The 13,858-nt window shown below is 41.4% G+C and overlaps 2 protein-coding genes and 1 pseudogene across 2 annotated transcripts; all 3 read right to left on the bottom strand.

Moving 5' to 3' along the window:
• Positions 1-1,815: 1,815 nt before the first annotated feature.
• Positions 1,816-5,086, bottom strand: LOC104456316 (probable aldo-keto reductase 2). The gene is made up of 5 exons (XM_018860785.2): positions 4,770-5,086; positions 4,410-4,610; positions 3,547-3,719; positions 3,363-3,465; positions 1,816-2,364 (listed from the first exon to the last, which is right to left on the bottom strand). Exons 1-5 carry the CDS (start codon positions 4,986-4,988, stop codon positions 2,026-2,028), a joined length of 1,035 nt encoding a protein of 344 aa, XP_018716330.2. The 5' UTR covers positions 4,989-5,086; the 3' UTR covers positions 1,816-2,025.
• Positions 5,087-6,242: 1,156 nt separating this feature from the next.
• On the bottom strand, positions 6,243-8,087 carry LOC120286917 (annotated as a pseudogene).
• A 1,978-nt stretch (positions 8,088-10,065) lies between these two features.
• On the bottom strand, positions 10,066-13,466 carry LOC104456317 (probable aldo-keto reductase 2). Its single transcript, XM_039301092.1, is given in 6 exon segments — positions 10,066-10,818; positions 11,643-11,745; positions 11,827-11,999; positions 12,801-12,891; positions 12,893-12,984; positions 13,144-13,466. Coding segments are annotated over 6 exon segments (1,017 nt in total). The 5' UTR covers positions 13,363-13,466; the 3' UTR covers positions 10,066-10,479.
• Positions 13,467-13,858: the final 392 nt, after the last annotated feature.

Here is a 13,858-nt window from a genome sequence, read left to right as displayed (position 1 = left end):
CTATCAGGTGATGAATTTCAAGGTCAATTTTAGGTTTTAGGCAAATTCTACGTGTATTTTTAATTAAATGATTGCAATTAATCATCACATTTAATAACTATTTTTTGTAACTATAATATGCTAGCTAACCACAATTTACAATTTATATTTATATATGAAAAATATGAAATATTAACAAAATAAAAGTCTCAATCATAAAATGGAAGTTCAGACTAGTGGTTTCAAATTATATATTCATCATCATATGCCATGGAATATTGCAAGACCACACGAAAATATAAATCAAGAAAAACACAATTTTTTTTTTTTAAGTTCTACTTACTTAGAATCTGAAATTTCATATTTTTCAAATTTTGGAACTTGAAACCTATCTTATATCTTGGAATCTCGAATAGAATAAGTTCCTAGCGGTCCGGTTCTTTGGTTTTAGATTTTAATTTGGAACCATGCTTCACCTCTGATCAACACCCAGGGCGCGTTGCTCTGTATTGGTTCTATTGAAAAACCGTTGAATAATTGCCAACCGAGACACGTTGCTGCGTATTGCTTCTATTAAAAAACTGTCGAAGCCTCCGAAGGCACAATCGGGAGAGCTTTGATCGATCATCATGCTTAAAACAGGGGAATAAGTACCCTGTTCACGCACATGCTTAAAACGGCCGAACAACATAGTTTCAAAAACACTGCAGCGCCCAATGCTCAAGCTCTACATCTCTCAACGATTCAGCGACAGAAGCAGACCCATTTCAAAGCAGCTTTCCATGAAGAACGGCGCTTTGTCCCTGTAGCCATGCCGCTTTTGCACCCGCCACCCTTGATATTATCCGCAGAAGCAATCGATCCCAGGTCCTCCACCTCCTCCGTGGTAAGCTTCACCGACAGAGCTCCAACGTACTCCTTCAATTTCTTGATCTCGGTCGTGCCGGGAATCAGGCAGACCATCGTCGCCCGAAAGAAAGGGACAGATAAATTGTACTATGTATCAACACCCGAATTTCGCCGTCAAGTCTAACATTCATTTTCAAAGGGAATCATCTAGGGAATTGGTTTCCCTGACATCCCCGGAATTCAACCTATGATAGAAGATGTCTTGTTATCATCCGACATGGATGGGGAGTTCTTGAGAGGGTGACACGTCCCTCTCAAAAACTATACTTTCATTAATCGACCATTCGAATGGGAAGTTTTATAATGTAATGATATTTGCTAATTTTCTTTCCCTAAATGGAAAGCTCAAAATCTCCAACCGCTCTTTTTCTTCTATTCGACAAAAAAAAAAAAAAAAAAAAAAATAAGAGTTGAAACTCCGTATATATGTTTTTACCAAAAAAAAAAAAAAACTCCGTGTATATGTATAGCAACTCGCGAGATAGTCCGCACATGCATTTCCTTATGATGATCGATCTGACTGTGCCTTAGGAACCTTTGACGGTCTTTCGATAGAAGCAACACGGAGCGACACGGGTCAGAACAGCGATCAACAATAGTTTTACGACCGCGAGAGCATCGGGTGGCAATTTACTTTTATGCAACGACGATGCCATCTAGTTCAGCAATCGTGCTGCTATAGAAAACGTGCCTCTCGGCATTGCTTCAATGAATACTAACCAATCTAGAGAGAACTGTGCAAAGATTAAATCTTGAAAGTATGAAATCATGGCTGAGGTGAATAGAGTGTCACTCTAGTATGTATGGACGAGTCGAATTGCACGAAAACCCAGTTTCGTGATTCTGAAAGTCACCTTGATGAATTGGTATGGTCGGCTTGGTTAGAATTCAGCTCAACCTGTGTCTGGAGTAATCTTCCCAATAAGCTTATCCCGCATCTATAATCTTCTCATAGTGAATGAAATTTATATAAAATGACAACAGTAACTCTCCGAAGTTCAGAGTTTATTACATGATCACAAGCACTCTATTCGTACAAATTCTTGTAACGACCACACCACGTAGCCTGAAAATTATGCAGCAGCTAATGCTCAAACTCTGCCTATCAAAGATGCAGCGACAGAAGCAGGCATGTCTCTAAGTAGCTTCCCATGAAGAAAGGGGTGGAGTGTTAGAGTTTTCCCACGTAGAGATGCTGCTAGGGGACCTGTCACCCTTCACATTGTCCGCAGAAGCAATCGATTCGAGCTCAGCCATCTCTTCTGGTGTAAGCTTCACTGACAGAGCTCCAATGTTCTGATTGAAATTCTCGATCTTGGTTGTGCCAGGAATAGGGCAGACATCATCGCCCTGGTGGTGTACCCAGGCAAGGGCTAACTGTGATGGGGTGCATCCCTTTCTTTGCGCAATTTCATTCACTCGGTCAAATAACTTCGCATTGTGAGCCAAGTTCTCTGGCTGAAACCTTGGTAGATTCTGCATAACATAGAGAACTGTCTCAGCAGAGAGCATTTGAGCAACTATCATTTTCTTTTAAGCACCAAATTCTACCGCAACTAGTGCAAATAATACTAGAAGTGGTTGCATTGCAAGTTATCAGATTGTCTTGTCACCTGATATGATAAGCATTTGGAAGTTCGTAAGCGTTGTGTTTAGTAAAAGTTTATCTCAAAAGGATTGGACTATGTAGTTCAAAATCATAAGCATTTGAAATGCAGAGCGAGTGCTCTAGCTATCCATTTGTCACAGTTAAAAAAAAAAAATCACAAATCTAGATGATTTGTAGAAGAATATTATCGGAAGTAAAGCTCTTTTTCGTTAAAAAACAATAGCTACTTCACCTGGCGCAGTCACAAGTCAACCACTAATTATGAGCAGTATCCCACAATTGGGTTTATGTCAGTAACATAATCCTAAAACTTGCATAAGAAGGGTGTTGGGGAGTCCTCACTCAAGAACGGGTAGTGTCCAGATATTTTTTATCTTGTGAAGAAAGATGAGTGTAAAAAAAGGACAGAGGCCCGAGACAGGATGCTGGTGTCAGTTATATGGAGGAGATATCGTACTCTTACGAAGAAAGATGAGAGAAAAAGGATGGGTGGAAAGTGGGGAAAGGATAGTGAGTAGCAAATGGTGGGAAGGCTGGGAAACAAAGGAACTTACAAATAGATCTATATTAGTTCATTACAAGAGCATGAGAATACCGGGAACGGCCTCTTTCAGGCTTATCAAGCTATTAATTGATTATTATTTTACACTAATCTATAATCACGAGAGGTGGGATTTATGGCGAGTGCTGAATTGAAGACATGCAAGAATATAAAGCCTTTGTGTCACCGATTCTTATTTACACCACCCAATATTTTTTCTGTATATCACAAGAACTGGTAGTAATCCAGCAAAAAAAAAAAAAAAAAAAAAAAAAAAATACAGTCACAGTGAGCATCTAATTATGTTGATCAGCAGAAACAGACCTGTCTGAAGTCATCCTTGGAGAGATTCTCCAACAACTTGGAACCGACAGAAAAGAATCCTCGTCCTAAAGGACTGTACGCAACAATTCCAATGCCAAGCTCCCTAGTCACAATGTTCCAGAAGAGCAGAGTCAGAAGAAAGCTGTTGTCACCGCATAAACAAATTGACGGAGTGATATCCTACCTGCACGTGGGAACGATCTCTGCCTCCACATCTCTTGTCCACAGAGACCACTCCAATTGCACAGCTGTGATGGGATGAACAGCATGTGCTCTTCTGATGGTTGACGCAGAGGCCTCCGATAAACCAACGTACTTGATTTTACCCTCTTCAACGAGTTTCTTTAGCTCTCCAATCTTCAAATATTCACATGCCATAACAACAACAGTCAAGACCTTACATGTCAAGATCCAGAAATTCATGCACATTATTAGCCCCTGAATAGTATGTGTTCCCCGACTATTCCACCATTACATTTTGACCTGCGAAGATCAGTCGATCTTTATGCATCTCTATGCAACAAAAAATTTGCTAGGAATTAAGAAGTTAATAGACGTAGATTTCTCTAATCTATCACACAATAGGGCAAATAACAGAATTATAAAAATGATGGAAGTAGATTTCTCTAACCTATGACAGAGAGGTTAAATAACAAAAGTATTCCAAGAAATTGTCATATTTGACAATGATATGTCAAGAATCAAATGTCTCTACAGAATGTACAACTTTCAATGTGATTCTCAAATATAAATTAGGATGCACCTGATAGCGCTTTCATTTCAAAGGAAGATTTCGAATAATCTTCAACCTTATCGATCATTAATTTGTGAAAGATCCCATAAGACAAAAACCCAGCCACTGAAATACTAAATTCCATGACTTCTTTAACAACGTTGTGCCACATCTCTACCTGAACTATCAACTGAACTTAATTCTCAGCTAACAATATCTTAAGATGCATAATCAACACCAATTTAGTTTAGCAACTGGATCATATGGCTCAGAGAAAGTCTCAAGAGAGGCAAAGATTCAACGAGGATCCATACAGAGACTTCGATGGGGATGCGGGTATCTATACGGTGTTGGTAGTAGAGGTCGATGCAATCGACGTCAAGCCGCTTCAAGCTGGCCTCGCAAGCTGCCCTCACGTAGGCCGGATCGCCCCGGACCTCCCACTTCCCGTCGGTGAAGCCGAGCCCGAACTTGGTCGCCAGTTCCACCTTCTGTCTCACCCCTCCCTTCAGTGCCTGCTCAAGATCGACACCAAAATCACCATAAGAACACCCACGAACTGTGTCCAAAATAAAGAAAACCAAGTCGCGGGATCTTGGAATTGGGCATGACTGTAGCATCTCTACTTCGTGCTGAAGCTGAGACTAAGCTTCATAACACACTCAAGAGCAGACCTTGCCGAGGAGGATTTCGTTGGTGTGAGGGCCGTAGATGTCGGAGGTGTCGAGGAAGGTGACGCCAGAGCCGACGGCGTGGTGGATGAGTGCGATCATGTCGGGTTCGGGCTTGGGAGGGCCGTAGCCGGCGGACATGCCCATGCAGCCCAGCCCCTGCGCGGACACCTCGAGGCCCTGCGAACCCAGCCTGATCCTCCTCAGCGTCGACGCCGCCATCGCCGCAGTCGTCTAGCTCGAGGTCGATGCAGAGAAGAGAGAACGGAGAAGAGACAGTTCGAGAGCTCTCCCGCCCGCTCCAGGTATAAAACAACGAAGCTTTTCTCTTCTGCTGTTGATTGGGTGTGGAGAGTCAAAAGAGACTGCAAATGACGTATAGGCTCTCGTCACCCACTTCTCCGGTGGCCCGTTGACGAGAATATGCCGACCTCATATGATTGACCAAAAAAGGCTGAATACCGCAAAAAGTTTAAACCATACGTGGCATAAACACCCCGATTTTTTTTTTTTTTATCACGCAAAATTTTAAACTTACCTATTATAATATAAATACTTCAAACTCTTTTTTTTTTTTGTCACAATGAGTTAGTTTCAATTTTTTATAACAAAAAAAAAAATTTGAATATTTGTGTCACAATAGACATAATTTGGGACTTTTGGGTATTTATCCTCAATAAAAATAGAATAATGGTTTATATCATATTACATAAAGTCCAAAATTTCAAAATTTCGAGAATTGATTGCACCATATTAAAAAAAAAGCATGCTTGTAATATGTGTGCTATATTATTTCTAATAACAAAATTAATAAAGGCACATTCATCATATGACCGAAAAGGTACATTTAAATTACGTATCAATCGATCGTAGTTATGCATTGACTCCGAAGCTATGTAAAGAAAAAGATTTGAGGGATCAGCAAAGGCTACAATCCTCAACTGCTGACTATCATCCTTAACTATCAACTCCTCGCTTTTCGTGTGACGAAGGCATTAAACATTTCGTAGCGTACATCAAGTGCTTCTTTAGCTCACTGATCTTTGAAGATTCACAAGACCCAAAAACAACAGTAAGGACCTTAAGTGTCCGAGATTCAGAAATTCGTGCACTTTGTTAGCTTTATTTTGTATCTCTGAATGTGCGTTTTCCAATTTTTTTCAAACCATTTCATGTTGACACAGCCACCATCAGCGAGATCAATCAATATCGACACATCTTAATGCAAGAACAACATACTACACATTAAATAAACTCAAGTAGTATCTATAATTTATCAGAACCAGAACTAAAAACTAATCGGACAGAGGATAATCCAGTAACTGATCTCAGTCCCACACAAGACAAATCTATTTAATCGTCGCAACACAAAAGTAACTCTCATCATATAGTTTCTATCATATAGTTTCTATCGTATTAACCATCACGAGATATGCAGTGAAACCATCCCGGTGCACATCAACCTAGTGAAGCAATTTAAAGAATGGGACAAGGATATACAGTGACTTCGAAGGGCACGCAAGCATCCACGTGGTGTTGGTAACTTGGTAGTAGAGGTCAATATAATCGATGTCAAGTCGCTTTAAGCTGGCCTCACACGATGCCCTCACGTACGCAGGGTCGCCTTGGACCTGCCTGTTCCCCTTCCCATCTGCGGAGCTGATCCCGAACTTGGTTGCCACTTGTACTCTCTCTCTCTCTCTCTTAGTGTAGGGATGAGCATGGTCCGGGTTAGACCGGTGCACCCCCTAACTTTAAGACTAAACCTGTACAGTATTGGTCTTCAATTTTTGGGACTGAGAACTGACCCTATTGAGCTTAGGACCGAGGACCGGACCGACCCATTGGATTCAATCCGATTCTAAGGTTAGCGCGAGACCAACCGATAATTTTTTATTTTATTTTTTGTACTCCTTAAAAAAACGATTAAAGACTGAATTGACATAATGGTTTAGTCCGATTTCAAGATCAATATTCCATTTTTTTACTCCTTAAAAGAGCAATCGAGAACTAGATCGATCTAATGGGTTCAATGATGAGCGAAATCAGCTAAGAAATGCAAGCAGTGAGGGTCGAGTGGGTTGAGCGTCGAGGAGAGTGAGCATTGAGTGTCGAGCAGCACGAGTAACCCAAAGCGAGCGAGGCGAATGTCAAGTGGCGAGCGGAGAAGTTGTTTCTTTCGATTTTGGCAAATTGAAGACTAACAGAATAAATAAGACAGAAGATAATGAATACTAGATAAGGATGTCGTAAGGAACTGTTTATGCCATTTTGGACGTCGTGGGGACTCCTCACAAAAACATTTTCCTCATTTGTAAATTATTATTATTGACGCCGTTAAAGACATTAAAAATCTAAGTTATTAAAGAATAATGTAAAATTATTTGAACTCCCTACTAAATAGCTATTTAATATTATTGGCAACATTTATTTTAAAGTTTTCTTTATATAACAAATAAAAAAATAATATTACACACATACATATAGTCAGAGTCGGTTCGGGTTGGACCCATCATAAACTCTAAAGACCGAAACCAACCCGCACAGTGCTAGTCCAGAAATCCTAGAATTAAGGACCGACCCAATCTCCCTAGGAACCGCACAAGGACCGGTAGGGTTGGGCTGGTCCAGGGTCGGTTTAGAGTCAATCTTGGATCGATGCTCATCCCTTCTTTAGTGCTGCTCGAATTCCATACCGAGTCAACACCAAAGTAAACTACAAAAATTTGCCCCACAAATCAGAAAGCCTAGTCGTCCGACATAGAATTTTGCGTGAGCACCGCCGACTGTTCGTACCGCTTAATAACTAGAACCCACTTGGGGCGACTGTTCAGACCAACAATCTATGCTTCTGCATCTCAAAACTCAGTATATTTCACTGGGTTTCAGACATTTTGCGTTCCGAACTGCGAGAGTCTGACATCTCAAACTAAGAGCCAAGCATGTGAATTGATTACACTGGGGACTGGGGCGTCTAGAAGAGGGATTTGGAAGCAAAATCACGCGAAACCCAGTGTGAATAAGCTAAAGCTGATGCGAAAGGTGGAACCTTTTAAGCGACCGCACGACTCGAAATCCTAAAGCACCGACCTTTCCGATGAGGATCTCGTTGGTGTGGGGGCCGTAGATGTCGGAGGTGTCCAGGAAGGTGACGCCGGAGTCGACGGCGTGGCGGATGAGGGCGATCATGTCGGGCTCCGACTTGGGAGGGCTGTAGAAGGCGGACATGCCCATGCAGCCCAGCCCCTGTGCCGACACCTCCAGGCCCTGCGACCCCAACTTGATCCTCCCCGCCTGCATCGACAACGACATTGCCGTCATCGTCGTTCTCGCTCGCGACCGCGATGCAGGAAGAGGGTCAACTCAAGGAAGAAACAGTTTTAGTTTGAGACAGCGACGAGCAAAGACTGTCGCGTGTACTAAACATAGATATCGTCATTTACATCTTTTGTATGCTGAACTATGAAATTTCATACTGTTAGTCTTCTTACTAACTTGGACATGTGTTTCAGCAAGTCAAACTTATTAACAACCATCTCGTACTCTATGTGTGCTTATGATCTTGAAAGAATTTCATGAATTTTTAAATATCAAGCAATATAAAAAAAAATGGAAAAAAAGGGAGTGGAGCAAATGAAAAGGAGAGGATTTGCTTACAACGTTTGCGACATCCTGTGAGGATTGATTACCATACATAGACATTGCTGATGGGACTTTAGGGTCTGTAAACTATTTCCATCGTCACTAGAGGTGAGTGGTTCCTGATTTTGTATAGATTTTAATTGAAATCCAAAATCTACCCTGTGATGAATTTCAAGGTCAATCCTAGGTTCTGCGCAAATTTTACGTCTATTTTTAATTGAACAATTATAATGAATCATCACATTTAATGACAATTATTTATTACTACAATCTGTTAACCATAATTTATATTTATATATGAAAAATATGAAATATTAACAAAGTAAAAGTCTCAATTATAAAGTGAAAGCTCAGATTAGTGTTTCCAAATTATACATTCATCATCATATGTCATGGAATACCGCAGAACCATAAGAAAATATAAATCAATAAAAATACCAAAAAAAAAAATTTCAAGTTCCACTTATCTAGAATCCAGAATCTACCCATCAAAATATGTTTTTCAAATTTTGGAACTTGAAACCTACCTTATATATTTGAATCTCGAACCGAATAAATTTCCGGCGATCCGGTTCTTTGGTTTCAGATTTTACTTTGGAACCATGCTTTACCTCTGATTCACCCGAGGCGCGTCGCTCTGTATTGGTTCTATTGAAAACCCGTTGAATAATTGCCGACCGAGACACGTTGCTGCGTATTGCTTCTATTAAAAACTGTTGAAGCCTCCGAAGGCATCATCATGCTTTAAACAGGTGAATAAGCACCCTGTTCACGCACATGCTTAAAACGGCCCAATGCTCAAGCTCTACATCTCAACGATTCAGCGACAGAAGCAGATTCATTTCAAAGCAGCTTTCCATGAAGAACGGCGCTTTTTCCCTGTAGCCATGCCGCTTTTGCACCCGCCACCCTTGATATTATCCACAGAAGCAATCAATCCCAGCTCCTCCATCTCCTCCGTGGTAAGCTTCACCGACGGAGCTCCAACGTACTCCTTCAATTTCTCGATCTCGGTCGTGCCGGGAATCTAGCAGACCATCGTCGCCCGAAAGAAAGGGACAGATAAAATGTACTATGTATCAACAGCCCAATTTCGCTATCAAGTCTAACATTCATTTTCAAAGGGAATCATCTAGGGAATCGGTTTCCCTGACATCTCCGGAATTCAACCTATAATAGAAGATGTCTTGTTATCATCCAACATGGATGGGGAGTTCTTGAGAGGGTAACACGTCCCTCTCAAAAACTGTACTTTCATATATCGACCATTTGAATGGGAAGTTTTATAATGTAATGATATTTGCTAATTTTTTTCCTCAAATGGAAAGCTTAAAATCTCGAACCGCTCTTTTTCTTCTATTCGACAAAAAAAAAAGAGTTGAAACTCCGTATGTATGTATAGCAACTAGCAAGATAGTCTGCACATGCATTAACCTTATGATGATCGATCTGACTATGCCTTAGGAGCCTTCGATGGTCTTTTTATAGAAGCAACATGGAGCGACACAAGTCAGAACAATGATCAAAATAATTTTACGACCGCGAGAGCATCAGGTGGCAATTTACTTTTATGCAACAATGATGCCATCTAGTTCAGCAATTGTGCTGCTATAGAAAACGTGCCTCTCGGCATTGCTTCAATGAATACTAACCAATCTAGAGAGAATTGTGCAAAGATTAAATCTTGAAAGTATGAAATCATGGCTGAGGTGAATAGAGTGTCACTCTAGTATGTATGGACGAGTCGAATTGCACAAAATCCCAGTTTCACGATTCTGAAAGTCACCTTGATGAATTGGTATGGTTGGCTCGGTTAGAATTCAGCTCAACCTGTGTTTCTTGAGCAATCTTCCCCATAAGCTTATCGCACATCTAGAGTCTTCTCAAAGCGAACGTCACTTAAACAGAATGACAACAGCTACTCTCTGAAGTTCAGAGTTTATTACAGGATCACAAGCACCCTCTTCGTACACATGCTTATAACAACCACACCACACAGCTGGAAAATTATGCGGGAGCAAATGCTCGAGCTCTACCTATCAAAGATGCCGCGACAGAAGCAGGCATGTCTCTAAGCAGCTTCCCATGAAGAAAGGGGCGGAGTGTAAGAGTTTTCCCATGTAGAGATGCTGCTATCGTACCTGTCACCCTTCACACTGTCCGCAGAAGCAATCGATTCGAGCTCAGCCATCTCTTCCGGTGTAAGCTTCACTGACAGAGCTCCAATGTTCTGATTGAAATTCTCGATCTTGGTTGTGCCGGGAATAGGGCAGATGTCGTCGCCCTGGTGGTGTACCCAGGCAAGGGCTAACTGTGATGGGGTGCATCCCTTTCTTTGTGCAATTTCATTCACTCGGTCAAATAACATCGCATCGTGAGCCAAGTTCTCTGGCTGAAACCTTGGTAGTTTCTGCATAACATAGAGAACTGTCTCAGCAGAGAGCATTAGAGCAACGATCATTTTCTTTTAAGCATCAAATTCTACCGCAACTAGAGCAAAAAATACTAGAAGTGGTTGCATTGCACGTTATCAGATTGTCTTGTTACTTGAAATGATAAGCATTTGGAGGTTCATAAGCATTGTGTTTAGTAAAAGATTATCTCGAAAGGATTGGACTATGTAGTTCAAAATCATAAGCATTCGAAATGCAGATTGAGTGCTCTAGCAATCCATTTATCACAGTTAAAAAAAATAAAAAATCACAAATCCAGATGATCTGTATAAGAATATTATCGGAAGTAAAGCTCTTTTTCGTTAAAGAATATAGCTACTTCACCCGGTGCAAACACAAGTCAACCACTAATTACGAGCAGTATCCCACAATTGGGTTTATGTCAGTAACATAATCCTAAAACTTCCATAAGAAGGGTGTTGGGGAGTCCTCACTCAAGAACGGGTAGTGTCAAGATATTATTTATCTTGTGAAGAAAGATGAGTATAAAAAAGGACAGAGGCCCGAGACCGGATACTGGCGTTAGTTATATGGAGGAGATATCGTACTCCTATGAAGAAAGATGAGAGAAAAAGGATGGGTGGAAAGTGGGGAAAGGATAGTGAGTAGCAAATGGTGGGAAGGCTGGGAAACAAAAGAATATAAAGCCTTTGTGTCACCGATTCTTGTTTACACCACCCAATACTTTTTCTGCATGTCACAAGAACTGGTAATAATCCAGCACTCCAAAAAGAACGACAGTCAAGTGAGCATCTAATTATGTTGATGAGCAGAAAAAAACCCTTCTGAAGTCATCCTTGGAGAGATTCTCCAACAACTTGGAACCGGCAGATAAGAATCCCCGTCCTAAAGGACTGTACGCAACAATTCCAATGCCAAGCTCCCTAGTCACAATGTTCCAGAAGAGCAGAGTCAGAAGAAAGCTGTTGTCACCGCCTAAACAAATTGACAGAGTGATATCCTACCTGCACGTGGGAACGATCTCTGCCTCCACATCTCTTGACCACAGCGACCACTCCAATTGCACGGCTGTGATGGGATGAACAGCATGTGCTCTTCTGATGGTTGACGCAGAGGCCTCCGACAAACCAACGTACTTGATTTTACCCTCTTCAACGAGTTTCTTTAGCTCTCCAATCTTCAAATATTCACATGCCATAACAACAACAGTCAAGACCTTACATGTCAAGATCCAGAAATTCATGCACATTATTAGCCCCTGAATAGTATGTGTTCCCCGACTATTCCACCCTTACGTTTTGACCTGGCAGCTCTTAGCGAAGATCAGTCGATCTTCATGCATCTCTATGCAACAAAAAATTTGCTTGGAATTAAGAAGTTAATAGACATAGATTTCTCTAATCTATCACACAATTGGCCAAATAGCAGAATTATAAAATTGATGGAAGTAGAATTCTCTGATCTACGACAGGGAGGTTAAATAACAGAAGTATTTCAAGAAATTGTCATATTTGACAATGATATGTCAAGAATCAAATGTCTCTACAGAATGTACAACTTTCAATGTGATTCTCGAATAGAAATTAGGATGCGCCTGATAGCGCTTTCATCTCAAAGGAAGATTTGGAATAATCTTCAAGCTTATCGATCAGTAACTTGTCAAAGATCCCATAAGACAAAAACCCAGCCACTGAAATACTAAAATTCCACGACTTCTATAACAACGTATCTCTACCTGAACTATCAACTGAACTTAACTCTCAGCTAACAATATCTTCCAAGACAAAAGGCAAGACAATAGGCAATTTCTGCCACGAAGTCCAACAAACTATCAACAACGCAACGATGCATCATCATTACCAATCTAGTTTAGCAACTGAGCTTAAGATGCATAATCAACACAAATTTAGTTTAGCAACTGGATCATGTGGCTCAGAGAAAGTCTCAAGAGAGGCAAAGATTCAATGAGGATCCATACAGAGACTTCGATGGGGACGCGGGTATCTATACGGTGTTGGTAGTAGAGGTCGATGCAATCGACGTCAAGCCGCTTCAGGCTGGCCTCGCAAGGGATCGCCCCGGGCCTCCCACTTCCCGTTGGCGAAGCCGAGCCCGAACTTGGTCGCCAGTTCCACCTTCTGTCTCACCCCTCCCTTCAGTGCCTGCTCAAGATCGACACCAAAATCACCATAAGGAAACCCACAAACTGTGTACAAAATAAAGAAAACTAAGTCGCAGGATCTTGGAATTCGGCATGACTATAGCATCTCTACTTCGTGCTGAAGCTGAGACTAAGCTTCATAACACACTGAAGAGCAGACCTTGCCGAGGAGGATTTCGTTGGTGTGAGGGCCGTAGATGTCGGAGGTGTCGAGGAAGGTGACGCCGGAGCCGACGGCGTGGTGGATGAGTGCGATCATGTCGGGGTCGGGCTTGGGAGGGCCGTAGGCAGAGGACATGCCCATGCAGCCCAGCCCCTGCGCGGACACCTCGAGGCCCTGCGACCCCAGCTTGATCCTCCTCAGCGTCGACGCCGCCATTGCCGCAGTCGTCTAGCTCGAGGTCGATGGAGAGAAGAGAGAACGGAGAAGAGACAGTTCGAGAGCTCTCCCGCCCGCTCACGGTACAATACAAGACAACGAAGCTTTTCTCTTCTGCTGTTGATTGGGTATAAATAGACTGCAAATGACGTATAGGCACTCGTCACCCACTTCTCCGGCGGCCCGTTGACGAGAAAATGCCGACCTCATACGATTGACAAAAAAAGGCTGAATACCGCAACAAGTTTAAACCATACGTGGGATAAACACCCCGATTGTTAATTTTTTTATCACGCAAAATTTTAAACTTACCTATTATAATATAAATACTTCAAACTCTTTTTTTTTTGTCACAATGAATTAGTTTAAATTTTTTATAACAAAAAAAAAACAAATTGAATATTTGTGTCACAATAGACATAATTTGGGACTTTTGGGTATTTATCCTCAATAAAAATAGAATAAAGGTTTATATCATATTACATAAAGTCCAAAA

Source organism: Eucalyptus grandis, chromosome 8 (genome assembly GCF_016545825.1).
Source record: "Eucalyptus grandis isolate ANBG69807.140 chromosome 8, ASM1654582v1, whole genome shotgun sequence".
In the NCBI taxonomy this organism is placed as follows: Eukaryota; Viridiplantae; Streptophyta; class Magnoliopsida; order Myrtales; family Myrtaceae; genus Eucalyptus; species Eucalyptus grandis.
Note: the sequence above shows the minus strand (reverse complement) of the source record. Positions and strands in the feature narration are given on the sequence as shown.